At 38.8% G+C, this 18,911-nt stretch overlaps 1 protein-coding gene across 1 annotated transcript in view; it reads left to right on the forward strand.

Moving 5' to 3' along the window:
- LOC101406263 (ectonucleotide pyrophosphatase/phosphodiesterase family member 3-like) overlaps nt 1-18,911 on the forward strand; it is a 123,500-nt gene that overhangs the window by 89,468 nt on the left and 15,121 nt on the right. Inside the window, exons 13-20 of the mRNA XM_087444123.1 lie at nt 385-513; nt 896-927; nt 3,837-3,964; nt 9,304-9,370; nt 11,426-11,513; nt 12,834-13,012; nt 14,852-14,903; nt 15,924-16,078. Of these exons, the coding sequence (XP_087300249.1) occupies nt 385-513; nt 896-927; nt 3,837-3,964; nt 9,304-9,370; nt 11,426-11,513; nt 12,834-13,012; nt 14,852-14,903; nt 15,924-16,078 (830 nt within the window). The remainder of the gene's footprint in view (nt 1-384; nt 514-895; nt 928-3,836; nt 3,965-9,303; nt 9,371-11,425; nt 11,514-12,833; nt 13,013-14,851; nt 14,904-15,923; nt 16,079-18,911) is intronic.

Below are 18,911 nucleotides of genomic sequence, written 5' to 3' on the forward strand. Positions count from 1 at the left end.
CTTAATCTATTGTTTCATAAAAATGCATGTTGCCTTTTTGATTTAAAAATATATCATGTTGCCCTACATACAAATCAGATGTTATAAAGATCTAATTAGCTTCCTACAGAGGATTTTCTTCGAAATGACTTTAATTGATCGACATTCAACAGATGATCTGTTGATAATTCCTGTCTGTTCTTCTCTTATAAACGTGACCCTTCTCTTCCCCTGCCAAGATTTTCAAGATCTGCCATTTGGAGTAGAGTACAGGGTAGATCATATAGGTTCACAGGAAACCTGGTTTGAGATCTGTGAAGTAAAGTGTCTCCTATTTGACATGATTAAAGACAACCAACTGTTACCGTCTATACATTCAGTGGGTAATTTTTTTTTTTTTTTCAGGAATGGATCAGACTTACTGTGACAAGGTGGAATATATGACTGATTATCTACCCCAAATAAACTTCTACATGTATGAAGGGCCTGCCCCCCGCATCAGGGCTGATAATGTACCTCAAGACTTTTATAGCTGTAAGTATGAAGATGCCCATGTGGAAAAAAAAAAGGTAAAACTTAAGGTGAATAACCGTAGTCCCCAAGTCTGAGGATGTAGGGATTACTAGGCACCTCTTCTGACTTCTTGGGAAGACCACACAGAAGCAAATAAGAAATTCCCATGTTTAAGGATAGTCAGTCTATGGAGTCTGTGGTAATATCTAATATTGTTAGGTTAAAATATATTCTATCCATTCTTAAATGCTAAAATAATTTTTTGCTTAAAATCATTTTTTATTTAATTTTACCAGATCATAGTCTTTAATAAATGAATGTGTCAAATTCATGTAAGTTGTTCACATTTTTCAGTTATCAAGTATCAATTGTAATGTGATTTATTTATTTTCTTTTTAAACAGTTAATTCTGAAGAAATTGTTAGAAACCTCACTGTAAGTATACAATCTCCTAATAAATCTATTTAAGTTAATGTAATGTCTTTAATCTGGGTTTCAAGAAATTTATATTCTATACTTCTGAGTCCAAGCCACTTGTAATTTATTTTTTAAACCCTCCCTCTGCATTATTTTATATGCATATGAGTTGCTTTTATCTTAGTTGTTTTCATTTTGGAGTTGACACTGTCATAGGAAATTAGTTTGGGGTAACAGTGGCACTGACTCCTGGTTTTCATTGAATGGGCTGAGGTTTCATTCAAAGGGGCTGTGCTAGAGAGCTTCAAGCTGCATCGCTTTTCACATTTTTTGTGTGACTTAATATCAGAAAATAGGGAATCACAGACTCTACGGATCTTTTTGAACAGGTCAGAAAGATCATCTCCTTACTCTCTAAGTATAATTGCAGCTGCTTTTGATTGGTTCCATATCCCAGGTTGTAAGTAAACAAGCAGGACAAATTCCAAGTAGTTTAAAACAATCTGAGTTTTTCAAGGTGGAGTTCACTACACCTGGAGAGACCTGAAATATTCTTGTGTGGTAGTTTTAATAGTGCTCTATTTAAAATATATTCACAAATACATATTTATTATATAGAATTCATGAGTTTACCATTGCTTGGCATGGGGCTCAATTTATTTAAGTATAAGTGGTGTGCAATTATAGTAAAAATGGTTAGGATGAATGTGAATGACTGAAGATAAGGACACACCAGGTAAGGAATGGTTACTGTAACCCCGGGGCCCACTGTGAGTTTGAAGGAGGAATGGCAGCTAGAGCAGAATTCCCTTAGGATGTCAGTCACTCCTTTTTCCTCTTGCCCTTTCTGAGATTCTGATCTTGAGTAAACAGATAGACAGTCTCACCCCCTGCTGGTGAAGGGTGTACACACAGTGTGTTCATGCTGATTGGGTGGGTAGTCAAGAATTAACATGTGGACACTCTCAATCTGCACATTGTTTTCCCATTTTCCCATCACTTCATGATCCATGTAGCTGCAGTCCCATTGGTGGGTGAGGAAGGACAAATCCCCAGTAATCCCTGTGGTGCAAGGGGATTGGATCCCACAGGCTTTGGAAATCTATTACTTGGCAGCACAGATATGGACTGGGCCTGGAGCTACAGAACCCTGAAGAAATGGACTACCATTTCCTGAAGTAGTCTGTTATTGCCAGGAAAATATTCCATGTGGTAGTACAATATCCCCAGTAATGCTGTTCTGTGGGCCTGTATTGAGCGCATATTAGACAAACATAACCAGACATGAACTGGCAGGTCTAAGTTCTGGCTGCGTGACAGACAGCAGCAGCAACTTTGTTCTTAGATAAAATGACCTAAATTTTATCTCAACTCTGGTGTCTTCCTCTCAAATGCAAAGAATAACCCAGTACTTCTTCAAAGGTTGGCGGGTGTACCCCTGATTTTCTCTGGATTCACTCTGGCTACACACCCAGCTAGGAAACTGACTCCTCAAATGATCTGCGGTCCGTAAGGGCGCATTCTAGTCCCTTGTGTCTTTGAGGAAGCTGCATACACTGCAGCTGCCATTATGCGCTTGTCTGGAAGTTACAAAAATACTGGCTTAAGAAGGAAGTAATGACAGATGAAAAAGTAGAAAAATAAGAAGCCTGGAAAAGATACCAATATAGGCAAGAAAAAAACTGGCAGAAATATCTGTGCAATAAATACTTTTCTCTTCCCCTTTTTCATTCCTTAACTCTCTTTACTCTCTCGTTTTCTATATTTCTTTTTAAATTTTTTTGTTCAATTTCATAGTGTCTCCTATTTTTCTTATATAAATTGAGCATGAGATAATAGTGACAGATTTGAAATATTTATGAGATTATCAAGGCTTAAACTAAATGAGAAAATGAGGAAGTAGAAAAAATTCATTTCCTCATATTTTTACCTGTATTTTTTTTTTCTCTTGTTTGTCAAAAAGGTCACGAGGGAGAAAAAGTTCCTTTGTAGTTCTATTCCTCATTTCCTCACTTTTTTTACAGAGATAATATGATTTGCATTCTTATGTAGTTTTAAAATATGCCATCTAGTTACAGCAGTAATTACTAAAGAAACAAAATTTCACTCCAGTTTGTGAGAAATCCATGAATTTTTCACAAATAGGAAGACTGCACTAGATTTCAAAAACTGTTGAATTGATTTGAAAATTAAGCAAGTGTAGGTTTTTAAAGGGTAAATTGAGTCAATTGTGAAGGGATTTGGGGTTCAATTAAACTGATTTTTAAAATTTTTACTCACATCTACTAGTGTATTTTATACTTTTCATATGTAATTTAGACACAAAAGTTGTAATTGCCTTTCTAAATCTAGACTTATATCTGTTCTCTGTCAAAAAAGGAGGAGAGATTTATGGTGATTTAAGATATATACACAGGAATAAAAACTTAGAATATCAAACTAATTTACATATTTTTAATTGCAACCTAATTATTGTTACAGCAATAAAAATGCCTATTCTTAATAATGAGGGAATGTAGCTGCATTGATAATAGGTTTAATATCTGTTTTATTCACCAAGCTTAAATCCTCTTACTTTTAAAAAGTGCTTAATAAATTGTTTTAGGAGATGAAATTGTTGAATTAGCTTGCATATTTATGTATTTATTTTTTTGTGAGGAAGATCAGCCCTGAGCTAACAACCATGCCAATCCTCCTCTTTTTGCTGAGGAAGACTGGCCCTGAGCTAACATCTATGCCCATCTTCCTCCACTTTATATGGGACACCGCCACAGCGTGGCCTGACAAATGGTGCCTTGGTGTGTGCCCGGGATCCGAAACCAGGCCGCCAGCAGCGGAGCACGCGCACTTAACCGCTATGCCACAGGGCCGGCCCTAGCTTGCATATTTTTTAAGCATCATGAAGAAATCATTTACCTGTTTTTCAGTGCCGAAAACCTGATCAGCATTTCAAACCCTATTTGAGTCCTGATTTACCAAAACGACTACACTTTGCCAAAAATATCAGAATCGACAAAGTTCATCTTTTGGTGGATCAACCGTGGCTGGCTGTGAGGTTCGTGTGTCTTTTTACTTCTCTCGTAATACTTTTAACAACCATCTTTCATTATAAATTTTCTTCACTTTACCCTGCTACTACGATCATGTAACTTTTCCTGAGCATTGACATTTTCTCAACATTTTATATGCTATCTAGCACTCCTGCATTTGTAATGACTGTTATTAGATTGCTGATCCTAGCATCCTAATGTTCACAAATATAGATGAGAGTGAGGAAGGCTGAGACTGTTCATCGACTGTTCCAGAGACTGTCGGTAGCGACGCAGTCTTAATCCCTATTGGGATCTCCTTTAGGCAGCCGACAGGATATAAAGATGACAGCTGTCTTCCAGGCTGGTAGTAAGATGGCTGTTTAATTAAGATCTTTGTCGTCTTTGTGGTTTTTATAAAAGAGCATGTTTATGGCTATAAAGCCAGGCTAACCAATTAGTTGTAACATTTATTTCTTTTTTCTAGTTACAATTATAATTTATTTGATTGTTCAGCATTTGCAAAATATAAGTGTGTTTAGAGAAAATGAAAAGCATTCTGAATCTCTCCTTCCCAAAATAACCAAGTAATTAATGGATACAACACAGTTTTATTGATGCTTGCTACGTGTGTGCTGGGTCGGTTCCAGGCGTTTGGGATACAGACATGATTCCTGCCCTCCTTGTCAAATGGACAAGACTGATAACAAGCCAGTAAACAAATAAATACACACTGTCTGGTAGTTTAATGAACGTTTCCTACTTTTGTATTTCATTCCCGTGTTTTTTCCATGGGCATAGGAGGTTATAAATAGAATCAGGATCATGCTGTGTTTTCTGGCCTATCTTGTGTGTGTGCTGAGTAATGCCAAGGGGCTACGGAGGACGATGGGAATACAGTGGCTGAGAGATATGTTTAACAGAGGGGAGACAAAAGAAGATGAGAGAGCTGAGCTCTAATGTAAGTGTGTGCAGGGGGAGGAACTAGAGACTTGGCAGAGCCTCTGCTTGAAGATGTGTAACCAGGAAACCCACGCAGTGCATTCGAGGCCAGAGAGGGTGCAGCTCACAGCGGTCACTAGATGGCGCTGCCTCTCTTCTTGGGATTGGAGTTTCACAGCCTTTTGTGTAGGTCAGCGGGCTGGTCTAGGGCTCAGGACAGTGTTCTCTGAAAAAACATTAAACTATGTGAACAAAATTAAGCTTTACTAATATTAAGTATATAAGATTGTTAGTAATGTATGTATATAATATATAAATAAATGTGAGTAAGTTCTCCAAATATTTACTGTTAAGAATATGAGATTAAAGTAGTTAGGAGGCCACTGGTGCAAAACGAGAACGTGCCCATCCGTCCGACAACATGACCAGTGGGTTACAGAAGGAGAATCCAGCCTCCAGAACATCTCTGGGTGTCTCTCATTAATACTCAGTCTCGAACTGTGAGCTGTACGTTGAACAGCTGGCAGTGAGATGTAAAAAGAGCCTGGCTTACAAGGCCTGGCTCCATGCCTGGCTCCTTGTGGGAGTTCAGACAGATTGCATCTCGGGGCTTCATTTTCCTCATCTGTAACACAAGGTTAGCCTGGTTTTGTTATTCTCGTGCCCTTAGCACACAAAGTAAATTAACTTAGATCGGAGGAGTGTTAACTGCAGCTCTTGCCAGATCAACCCAGCAGTTTCATCTGATCCAATCCTGGATCCGCTCTATCTCCAACACATGAGTCTCAGGAGACCTATTTTCTAAGTGAAAGTATGTTGTCTTCAGTAATAATGTTCAATATTCAGTAACTAGATTAGATTCTCTTTTCAAAATTATAGCAGATTTCATCATTTAGTGTAATCTGTTTTTGTAATCATTCTTATTTTGCCTAAAACATGTTGGATTTTACTAATTTGGGGAAACCCAGTTATTTGAAACTATAGTTGAAGTATTGTTAAAGTGCCCTTTTAGAGAACATGAATAATAGCTTTTTATTTTATGATTAGAGACTGATAAATATGTCCCAGGCACCTTTCTAAGAACTGGAGATAAAGACACAGTCTCCACCATAAGGGTCTTAGCCCAGGTGAGGAGGAAGAGAACAATTATAATCAGGTGTAACAACCTCTGCACTACGATCAAGTACAAGGCTCAAGGACACAAAGAGTGATCACACATCCCAGGCGAGGATGTCAGAGAATGTCCGAGAATGCCTCCTGGTAGGGTGATTCTTACTCTGGGTTTTGAAGACTCAGGGTGGGTTAGGCTAGCTGCTGCCATACAGCAGGTCTGCCCTGTGCAGTTGTGCAGTCTGTGCATTGTACAAGGTACTCAGCCAAGAAGATGAGTGGGGTGCTGAAATGTAACCCTTGGTCAGCTCATCAAGCCCTGTTGGGGCTGTGTCTGCAAGAAGAAAGGGACCACTTTTCTTTGCTGGAAGGCATCCATCTGCTTGCCAAGCCTTGAGCACTGCCAGGCTATGTCTTCTCAGAGGTGCTTCTTCTTCTAAATGCTCTGCCCAGAGCAGTGGGGCACCTTTTTAAAGCCAGCAGCTGCTCTGGGGCAAGGAGGATTAGAAAGAAAGAGTCAGATTTCCTGACAGAAGGACTAGATTCCAGAAATGGCAAGTAGTCCCGTGTTGCTAGAGCACTGGGTGAATGAAGCTGCCCTCTGCATGACGGACTTTATCTGTCATGACTAAAGAGTGTGACCTTGACCGTGAAGAAAGTAGGAGACCACTGGTAGATAGTGGGATCTGCGTTTCAGAGAGCTCACTCCAGCTGCCATATGGAGGAGGATGGTCAAGTGAGTGGCAGCGAGGCCAGTTAGAAAGATGTGTAGTGACCCGTTCTTCAGCATTATGACAGCCCGAGGGAGGCTATGGAGCCACGTGGGATGGTGAGACTAGTTAGGTAGCACATTATCAGGAAAATATATGTGGTGAACTTATGACTCAGATTTCCCAGGGTAGTACTGGTTCATCGCATTTTATCCCACATTGTGCTCATTAAACATATGTTTCCATTTCCAGCAGTCATAAATAGTGTTAAATATGATTAGGAGTGTGGATATGCGTGTGTGTGTGGGGGGGGAGATTCTGAAGATCAGAGTCAAGATAACCAATTAGGAAGTTGGTTCAGGTCAGAGGTAATGAGGATCGAGCTTAGAATGGTGACAGTAGAAGAGGAAAGCAAGGGAAAATGTGAAGGATACCACAGAGAAAGATAGGACTTGGCGACTGATTGGTACCAGGAGAGAAGTCTTGTTCATCTCCCATCTGTGTCATCACCAGCCATGGGGGAAAACCTGGCCTTGATTATAACTTTGTTAATTAGACATGGAGAAGATAAAAGAGAATTTGTTCCAAAAGATTTCATATAGTACTTGGAAGCTGAGCTAAATTATGACAGTTAAAATCCACTCGTCTTTTCCAAATGCCGGCTTCCATTTTTCCATATGTAATTTCTAGAGTCAAATGAATGGTTGGAAAGCATGAACATGAACAGTTAGAAGAGCAAACCTCTAAAGTTTTCACTTGGAAAGCAATAGAAAATAGAGCATTTTCTAAGAGTATTTTGCTTCCAAATAAAGCTTTGCAATATTTACTAAAGTTTTCTAATAGAGTTGGGTTAGGAGGTAAAAACATAAAAAAACTAGATTTTTCTGAAAATTGAAAGATAAATAAAGGGTCAATTTTAGAAAATTTTACCAACGACTCAGTTCAAAAGACCTTTCTTTCATTAATGAGTACTCTAGCCTCCCACACAGAATTTAATAAAATAAATAAATAAAATAAAATAATAAAATAAAACTTAATTATCCCCAGGGCAGGCCCAGTAGCGCAAGCGGTTGTGTGTGCGTGCTCCGCTGCGGTGGCTTGGGGTTCGCCGGTTTTGATCCTGGGCGCGCACTGATGCACCGCTGTCAAGCCATGCTGTGGCGGTGTCCCATATAAAGTGGAGGAAGATGGACACAGATGTTAGCCCAGGGCCAGTCTTCCTCAGCAAACAAAAGAGGAGGATTAGCAGATGTTAGCACAGGGCTGATCTTCCTTACAAAAAACAAAAAAAAAACTTAATTATCCCCAGTCAAATACATCCGGTAATCTTGGGGAACCAAATATCTGTGCAATAAGGATAAAAATATTTTCTAAACCGCTTTTACCTTATGCCAACAACTTTGCTGGAGTTACCTAAGACAAGGACGTGAAGTGGCTCCTTAGGGTAACCGAATTTAAGCCCCTTAAATAGGACTCCTCTGGCTTTCCCTGTTGCAGGTACTGCTTAGCCTCTCCTTTCTTCCCCCTGTTGGGTAGAGTTGAGTGTGGCCTGCTTGGTGTTGTGATTTATTTCTTATTTTGTAATTTATTTTTAGTTAAGCTGAGTTAGAGTCAGTTATACATTTTTAAAATGTTGACTTTTTAAGACACTACATTTAAGTCCTGCTTTCAGTTGAGCCTAAAATGTAAAAACAAACAGAAACAGTGTGTGTGTGTGTGTGTGTGTTTGTGTGTGTATTTGCCCTGGGGAGTGAGAGGTGGGGAGTGGGGAAGCAAATGAGAGGAATCTTTTCAGGCCAACCTTTGGAAATAGGAGTCTTTTTTTCCCTTTAGAGACCTAATTTGAACCAGTATAACGTTGTTGCTTTAAAAAAAGTCTAGGTTCATTTATTGCTATTTTGTTTTCAAGTATAAAATCTAAGAATGTATAAAATTGCTAATACTGTGCAATTCGAAGGTTAAAATATGAAAAAGTAGGCAAAAGACAAATTAATTAAATTTGGAAAGTCATTCAAGTAGTAGAGCAATGGCCTATGGAAGAAAATCCCAAAAATTAAAAATAAACTCTGAATTTATAGAATATACTGGCTTCCCCTTACCAAGTGTTATAGGTAACTTACTGAGTATTCTTTACTCATACTTTTATATTATTTCCTTAGACATCTCCACTGTAAAATAGGAATCAATATTTTCCCCAGTTCCAAAGATTTATTTCTAAAGTACTAAAATGCTTGCAGTTACATATTAATCAAACTCTTCTCAATCACACAGACATGTGTAAAGGGACAGGTAAGCTCGAAGCCAAATTCTTTTTTAAAATCTATGCCTTTGTTATTATCTTTTTGTCTACGTCTAAGAGTCAAAGGCTTTTGAATTCTATTTACAGACCCTGGAATTCTCATTCCGTCTCTCCGACCATTCTGTTTGTTCCTCTGTGGTTATGAATTTGAGCATGAAAATAACCATATTTATGCTGTTGCTGACAGAAAAATTTGCTTATATAAAAGCGGAAGCTACATAAAAATCCATTAAATCTCAGTTTGCAGTCATTAGGGTCTCATATCAATATATGGATCACAGTGTACTACTATTATTCCTTATAGGAGTAGAGATTATTCATCCTGTGGAGGAGGCACCCATGGTTACGACAATAAGTTTAAGAGCATGGAGGTAATTCACTGCTTTCTTTTAACAAGTACTTATTGAGCACCTACTTTGTGATGGGCAATGTTCAGGACTCTTGAATACATCTGTGAACAGAAAGATAAAGATCCCTGCCCTCATGTAGCGTTCATTCTAACAAGGGGATACGGACAGTTGGCATAGTAAAGGAATGTATTATTTGGTATGTTAGGGGATAAGTGTTATGGGAAATATAAGTGTTAGAGGGTGGGAGTGTCTGCTGTATTGGGGCGAGAGCCTTCGTAGCCATCGGATGTCGGACTGTGGCTGCCACTGATGGAGGGGAAGAGCGCGATTCAGCTGGACATGTTAAGTTCAAAACATTTATCAGACGTGCAAGTAGGGATGTTAGATAGGCAATTAAGAGAGAGTCTACCCAGAGATAAACAATTGAGTTTGAGGCGTATAAATCATTGAGAAGATATGCAACTAATAAGATCCGCAGGGATTGAGCGTAGGTGGAGGGGAGGACCATGTATAGAGCCCTAAGCACTTCTCTTAGAAGAGGGGGGAGAAAAAGGGTTACCAGCAAGGAGACCTAGAAGTAGAGCCAGTGAGGCAGGAAGAAAACCAGGAGGCTGTGGTGTCCTGGAAGCCCAGGAAGAAGCTCTTGGAGGAGCCCATGAGGAAGTGTAGCCGTGTTCCCCATTGGTGAAGCTTGATGCTTGTTACACCCTGACGGTCTTATCTGGTTCCATTTGTAATACACACACCACACACACACTACACACCATACACACACACACCACACACACACTCACACCACACAACCACACACACTGCACACCATACATATACACACACCACACACCATACGTACACACACACACACACACACACACACAAACACTACACACCATACACACACCATACACATACACACACACTACATACCATACACACACACACACATTCATACCACACATACACAAACACTACACACCATACATACACACACACATACCCCACACATACACACACACTACACACACACACACTGCACACCATACATATACATACACCACACACACACTCACACCACACATACACTACACACCATACACACACACCACACACATACACACACACTGCACACCATACATACACACCACACACACACACTACATAAAACACACATACCACACACACATACACGCATGTATATCCCTTTCCAAATAGCAAAAAATGTTAGACTCTTATCGAATGTACTGCCTCTTAACATTGTCATGATGAGTTATATCTCTGCAAATATTTGAAAAATCTCTGGAGACAAAGTGCTTCTCTATTAATTAGAGCACTATTTGACTATTAAGTTAACTGCTGCAAGAAAAACTTACACCTCCAATTCTTTGCTGAGTGTTTTGGGGAAGAAAAAATATGTATTATATGTATATACATATATATGTATGTATATATGTACACCCCTGTTACCAGAAAAGAATAGCTTATGTTTGATACTTTTCTTCTAGTTATTTGCAATCTAAAATAATTAGATCTGTTATAAAGAGTATAATTAACATTAATTAATTAAATATAAATAAAAATATTTAGGTCTGTTCATCTGAAAAATAAAGGGGAGATATATTTAAGAAATCAGTGGTTTTGTAGAAGTGCAAAAATTTAATGCTTAGAAACTTCAACATTTTTTTCGTAAATTAACATATTTGAGAAATGATATGAAAGGAATATGAAAAGAATACATGATGTTATAGGATGAATTTCTAATTTCTGTTGCCCAGACGTGGTAGCATTGTGCTGACGTTGGTTGTCCACTGTTGCCTGTATTCTCCCAGTCTGTTGACATCTGAGGTGCTGTGGATGCAGGTAGAGAGAGAAGTCAGCACAGGACGGATTGTATTTAATTGGGATTGGTACAACATCACAGGTGGAAGTGATATAAAAATCACTTTGAAATCTGAAAAGAAATCCTTACAAAGGCCTAAGTACAAATAGGAGAGCTGTTACAGAACCACAGTGTATCTCTCCTACCATCTGTTTCTGAGTTTAGATGCATCTAGTAATGGTAGGACTGTTACCACCTAGGCTATCTTTTTGGCGTATGGACCCAGTTTTAAAGAGAAGACTGAAATTGAACCATTTGAAAATATTGAAGTCTATAATCTAATATGTGGTAAGTATATCTATATAAATTCAACAGCAAAATGTGGATATAGTTTTAAAAATATGTATTATGAAATTGGTGGTAAATTGAATCCCCAAAGGTGGATGCTCTGCACTAAGAAGACAGAAAATAGAAAAGATGGAGAAGAATTATTTATTATTCAGAATTATTCAGCGATAAGAATTAATTCTTTTGTGTTTCTAGTAATGATAAACGTTAGATCCCAGGAGACCAGCTTTTCTATTAGTTATTTACTATATGAAAATTTAATTTAATAAAACTTAAATAAAATTACACTTCCAACATTTCAAAGCAAGAAAAACACGCTGAAAAACACAAGTATTTTCTTGTAATTACAGAGAGAGCTTCTGGCATAAAAGGATGGTAAGTCCTATTTGGATAGACGCTTGTTAGTACAATCAATGTTAAAAAACCTTAAAGAATTAGAGTTTTGAGGAATCTAACCTACCTTTTCTGCCTGCATGCTTACCTCAGACCATTGTATTGACAAGTCACCCATCTAGGCAAGGCAGTGGGTAAGTTACAATTTCACCTTTAGCTACAGGAATCTGGGCATAAATATGCTCACAGTTGTCGCTCTTAATCTTGTCCTGGCCTGTGGTGATGGAATGTGACTTAGAGACCAAAAAGTATCCACTTAAAAATAATGTGTTGTAGCCTTAACAGCTCAAATTCTTGGTTCCCAAAGCTGAGTTTGTGGTCAGGGCTGCTGGCCCTTTGGGAGGAGGCTTAGAAGGGACTAGAGAGGATTCCAGGTCAAGGAGAGATCTGTTTGGTAGAACTCAGGGGGAGCCACGTGAAAGCCTATGTTTGTGAGATATTTGCATGTTTTGCTTTTATAGAAAAAAACCTAGAAAAAGTTCTCTATATGTTAAGCAAAATTCCCTAGTTTAATGTTTAAATAGTATCTGTCCTTAGATAATTTTCATATAATTAAGTAAATATACTACAAATAAGGTTGTAAATTGTTTAACTTCTTTCCATTTGTTTTTACTAAAAGTATAGCTTTTTATGCTAGAAAACCATGATATGTTTAAGGAACAAATTGATGATTTAAACAATGATATTTTCTCTGGAGGAACAGAACCACTTCCTAAAAGTTCCTGCAGCTCATCTGCAGCAACTGGAAAGGCTAGGTGATGGCAAGTCAGGGGAAGAAAGTTAGTACACTGAATGGCGTGTGCAGGACGCGACTGCATTGCAGCAGAATTTGTTAAAGGAAGTGAACAGGAGGGGCTTGTTTTCTCCCAGCTCCTACAGATATGTTGTTGCCTCCAATTTAAAACCACTCTAAATTTTTTAAAACAGATCTTCTACACATTCACCCAGCACCAAACAACGGTACCCATGGCAGTTTAAACCATCTCCTAAAGGTGCCTTTTTATGAGCCATCCCATGCCAAGGAAGTGTCCGAGTTTTCTGTTTGTGGCTTTACTGTTCCGTTGCCCACAGATGATCTAGGTTGCTCATGCCCTGAGCTACAAAGGGTAAGTAATGCGTCAGGCCGGTGGCCTAGTGGTTAAGTTTGGTGTGCTCTGCTGCAGTGGTCCGGGTTCGGTTCCTGGGCACAGACCTACACCACTCCTGGGCAGCCATGCTATTGTGGCAATCCATATACAAAATAGAGGAAGATTGGTGCAGATGTTAGCTCAGGGCGCATCTTCCTCAGCAAAAAAAACAAAAAAAACCCATAAGTAATAACTTCATGTATCCATAAGAATGTAAAGGAACAACCAATGTATAACCAGGTAGCCAACAACCAGCTTTGTGTTCTAGTGCAGATATTTACCCAGTAAAGGTATGTGGTTTCTCTGAACCTTATCTGGAAATGAGAAATACATTATAAGATTAAAAGTATGTAAATATGCTTTGTAAACTGGGAAGCACTATTTGGAAGTTGTTAATTCCCTTGTGAGCTAACTGTCCTTAACCATTCAGAACAGTAGACTCCTGGAGCTCACTTTGATTTCCCTCATAAACCATCCCTCTTACAGCTTAAGAATCAGATGGTCAAGCTTGGTTACTTAGAGCAGAAATAGCTGCGAGGCTACAGGATTGCAGTCTAGCGTCAGATACACCCATGAGGGGAGATGCTGTGGAGTCTACCCAGCAAGAAGCCTAGCCTTCAGAGTGGGGGTACTCCTTTGGGTAGCAGTGAAGAATCCCATCAGGCAGCGTGTGGAGGCTGGCTGACAGTCAGTCAGCATTGGGAAGGCCTTTTTAGTGGATCAGGCACCTGGCTGAGTTCAGGAGCAGGACTTCAGATCCCAGGAGACTCTCAAGAAGGTGAGATTCGAGCGCTGGGAGGGGACCCCCAAAGGCCAGGGGTCAGAACGGGAGCTTTGAGAGCAAGGACCAAGCCCACCTGTGAGAACTGGAGCCATGGTGGGGCTGCAATTTCAGAATGGAATTGAAGTCCAGATATCAGGAGTCCATCAAGCTAAAACTAATGTCTAGATGCATTTGAGGCCGAGTTCAAATGTGGTTGTAGAGCTCAAGAGAAACCTGCTGCCTCAGGTGAGAGTTATTCCTCACAGGAAGGAGTCAGCAAAACTCCACACTCGCTAATCCTCAGAACAACATGGCACCACATAAATAAGTAACCAACCAAAGAGGCTTTGAGGGACAAAAGTCCAGTCAAACTTCCCAATAAAAATCAAATCTGAGGGAGGGTATGGGTTTCCTACCTACTGCTTCCAGTAACCTCATGGAACCACCATTTAAGGTAACAATAATAAACATTACAGAATGGGTGTTTCATTCCCATTTTAGAGATAAGGAGGGCTTAGAGAAGTTAGGTAGGTTGTCCAAGGTCACAGGAGCTTGGTTTCCCTGATTGCAAACCCCAAGTTCCTCTCTGTGAAGAATGCCCTTTGCTATTCAAAGTGTGGTCCCAGGGTCAACATCTGCGCCACTTGCAAGCTGGTGAGAGGTCCAGAGTCTCAGGCCCCACTGAGCTCAGGCTCCCTGAATCAGAAGCTGCATGTGAACAGGCCTGCAAGTGAGTTGTATGTGTTCTAAAGCTTGAGAAGCCCTGGGATGTTGTCACCCCAAGTTAGTCGTTGATTCCAGCTCTGGTCAGAATGCTGTGCCCCATTATCAGTTTTATCTTTACAAACTCGCACAAAAAAAATGTATTCCAGGGGGAGTAGTTTCTCTATACTTCTGAGTAAGTGACAGAATTGGAATTTAAACTCCAGTGAGTCTGGCTTCTTTGTTCACTAGTAAAACATTCGTGTGAGTACTGCAGAAATAATCCTGATCACTGTTTAAAACGTGTGTTATTACTGTGACTTACTTTCTCCCCCTCCCGCATCATCTTGCAGGATGCTTCTCTAGAACGTGTGAATCAAATGCTGAATCTCACCCAGGATGAAGGTAAGTCAGTAGAAAACATGTTCAGTCTTGGATGTTTAGACCTAACAAAACACAGTACTGCTCTTTTGGGGATTCTTGGAAAGAAGCTCACAGGGGCTTTTGAACATAAAGATTTTATTGCCAATATACAGGAGGCAAAGAAAACCCAGATCTAATAACCACAATAGCAAGCGTGGGGTAGTTGCAGTGGTTCCAGGAACAAAACAAATTTCTTGAAATGGTCGTGCCGCATGCTCAGTCCCCTGTTCCCTTTCTTAGATGTGAGCAGACCAACTGCCTGGGTGTGAGTCCTCCCTCTACTGCTTCCTGGCTGGGCAACCTGGGCCAAATCACTTAACCTCTCTGTGCCTCGGTCTCCTCATCTGTAATAATGGTACCCACCTCATGTAGTTGTAAAGATTTAAGGAGTTAATCCATGGAAAGAATTTATAGCAATGTTATTATTACAGGTTTTATTTTAGGTGTTCCTGTATTAAACTCTCTAGGCCTGTTTTGTGCACTTAGAATAGCGCCTGGCACCCAGTTACAGTTCAGTAAATATGTTGGTTGTTTGATAAGCTTCTTATAGTCTGCTGTGTGTTATTCCATGGCATGAATACCCTGCAGGTTTTTTAATATCAGTAATTGATGGATTTTTAGATTATAGGAGCAGACAATTAAAAGTAAATACATTAGGACATACTTTGTATAAAATTCCAGTATCTTCCCTATGACAATTATTAACATAGGTCGTCTTTGTTGTAATGTATGTACTTTTGATTTTGAGGTTTTATCTCTTCAGATATATCCTGTGACCTGTTAGCTGTTTGGCTAAATTACTCATTGAAGCCTTTGTTTTGTAATCTGTAGAATGAATAATAACGCCTACCTCATACCGTTGTAAGAAGTAAAAGAGGTTAAGTGTGTAAAATATTTATCAGAGTACTTGGCACATAACAGTCCATCTGAGAATGGTAGTTATTATGCATAGAAGCATTTGGTAATTTTATAAACGTTTTTATTTTGTTATTTTTATTTTAGTGACAGCAACAGAGAAACTAAATTTGCCCTTTGGGAGGCCCAGGGTTATGCAGAAGAACCAGGAACACTGTCTCCTTTACCATAGAGAATATGTCAGTGGATTTGGAAAAGCTATCAGGATGCCCCTGTGGAGCTCATATACAGTCCCCAAGCCAGTAAGTTCCTATGTGCATTGATCCATGCAGGCTAGAAAAACTTTGTAGTTTTCTAATATTCTGAGAGTTGAATTTTGATTTTCAGTAGAAATCCCCAAGGGAGCTCACTGGCCTGTGGCTTGTACAACAGTCTCCCAGGTACTGCTTAAAGGTATTTATAGGTGCCCTGTGGGTGCAAAAGAGCAACACATTGTGTTTTACCTGGAGGAGAAATTGGAAAGTGTTTACAGGCCATCTGTCCAACTGATAAGGCAGGGAGAAAACAAGATTTCAAAGAAAAGCAACAAGAAGTACAGAGGCACACTGTTCATTTGGTATATCCTAAGGACATGGTGGGTGCACCTCGAAGGTGAGGGTAACCAGATTATAAAGGGCTTTGTATTTATTTGAATATTTAACAAATACTTTACTGTCTGCTGTGTATTATGGTAAGCACAGGAGCACAATGTAAAAAGAGATACTTCTTCCCTGAAGGATCTAGCACTCGAGTAAGTCAGGCTAGACTTACCTGTACAGGTGAGCTACATCACAGATCTCTCCAGACTGAGGTTGGAATCCAGTTGTTTAAATCCTCTTCCCTCTTCACCCCTCTTCACCATCTGGCAAACTTCTTTTCAATAAATGATGCTGGGACGTTTGGCTACCATAAGAAAGAAAATATCAGATCCCTGCCTCACACCATATACAAAATTAAATTGTTGGTGAATTTATAGACCTACGTGTGAACAGCAAATGCATATTTTCCTTTGTGCATATCTTTATGACCATGGGATAGAGAAGGATTTCTTAGGACACAAGAAAAACAACAGCAAAAATACAGAGGCAGTTGATTAATTTGACTATATTAGCTTTAATGTGTGATAAAAAGACAAAGTTATGGATGGGACAATATATTTACATTGCGTGTAAGAAACAAATGATGAATATCTAGAATAGTAATTAGGATCCAGAATAGCTAATACATTTCTACCAATAAACAAGAGAATGACAAGCATCTTAATTAATAAATGGGCAAAGGATATGAGCCAAGCAATTGACCTTCATTAGCAATCTGGGAAATGTAAATTAAAGCAAAAATCAAAATTTGCCAAAAATCAGTCCAAATACTCCTTCAGGGCAGGGGTGGTTTTATTTAATGTATTCCCAGCACAGTAGAGTTGCCCAGTAAATGCCTATTGAATGAATGCATTGGATGAATTCATCTCAACCATAATTTTTAAAGACTTAATGACAAAGCAGTATTTTCAACCAGAAGTAAATAGTCAGGAAGCTGTTTTTGTAGAGAAAACCCTAGTATTTTAGATCCAAAGACTCTAATGACAAACCTCAACCTATTACTGTTCTTGCTATGGGTACAGATATTCCTTCTCTTTTTATGGAAAGGAAGTGATTGATTGTATCCAGTTTATTTACCCTTTTTGTTCCAATTCAAGATTTTTGGAGAAAAATAAGCACATTTCCCCACTACTAATTAAAGCTTTGTGTGTCCTGAAAGCCAACTCTGCTGCTGACAATGGTTTAATTGTGGTCAGTGGTGGGGGAGCACTAATTTTGTTTCCCAATGTGGGCAAATATGTTACAGTCATCTGAGTTGGTATATATGGTTAATGGCAACATCGCTTTCTTCATATGCACAATGTTCAGTTGTTCATGATTTTCTTCAACCTACTGTGAAAGTACTAATAAACAGCAATATGAAGTTATTTATTCCTTAAAATAATTTCTATTTGTTTTTGTTTGTGAGAGGGGCAGTATATTCAAAGCTGGTCTTACGAGTCACTTCTCTATTTTGAAAAGTCCAGGTACTAGAGATTGTGTGGAGTTAAGGGAATGTTTATATTTTTAATACTTTCTTCTGCTGTATTGCATTCCTGAATTTGTATGAGCTTTAGCGGAAATCAAAGGCAGAGAGATTGTAAGTGGGCTCAGACTAGGCATTTAGTACAATTCTTTTTTGTTGTTGCTTTAAAACTAGCTTCTTTGTCACCAGAAGTCCCTGTCCTTGTACTGATCCCGCAGAACCACTTATGTATTTCTCTCTCCATGTGACAGGATGGAATTCTAGCAATTTTCTGCTTTCTAATTCAGAAGTTACTCTGTTACTATGTTGTGGTTCAAGAAAATTACATACAAGGATGTTTTGAGATTCACATAAAAATGTTGTAAATCAGCTCTGTGTTTGAAAAATCAGACTTTAAATAAGCACTCTTTGGGGCATGGGCCCAATTGGCTTGTGCCTTTAAGTTTTATGGAGTTTTTGTTTTTCTGTGGTTTAGATGGGTTTTTAAATTGTTGTTTTTGTTGTTATTATCTCAGAAGAGTTCTGAGGAAGTAGTCGTGATTTGAAATCATGGTCCTACAACAACTGCTTCGAAACTGTTAAGGTTAATCAAACTATATGTAGGTTTTTTCTTCTGGGCCTACTCAGTAGGAAAATGTGAACTGTATTTTTCTGTTGCTAAGTGAAAAATTGAAAATAAAAGCACGAATTACAATTATTATTTAGAATATATACTTCAGAAATTTAATAGGAAATCAAAGGGCTTTTGCACAGAAGAAAATCTAACGTACTTTGAATATGTCTCCCTCTCTGTCTTTATCTAAGTATGTATATATCTCCCATACCACTGATTGTTTAAAAACCCTATATTGTTTCTAAAGTTTATTAGCTCTGATATTATAAATTATGACCCAATCATGCTTTATAAGTCTTCAAAAACTAGAGACATTATTGTGTATTGCAAAATTTTTTTTGAACTATGAGAAATCTTGTTCCTTGTAGAAAAAAATCACATGACCAGAAAAATAATTAAAAATTTATAAAGTTGTTATG

Source organism: Ceratotherium simum, chromosome 19 (assembly GCF_057802395.1).
Source record: "Ceratotherium simum simum isolate JZ-2026a chromosome 19, ASM5780239v1, whole genome shotgun sequence".
In the NCBI taxonomy this organism is placed as follows: domain Eukaryota; kingdom Metazoa; phylum Chordata; class Mammalia; order Perissodactyla; family Rhinocerotidae; genus Ceratotherium; species Ceratotherium simum.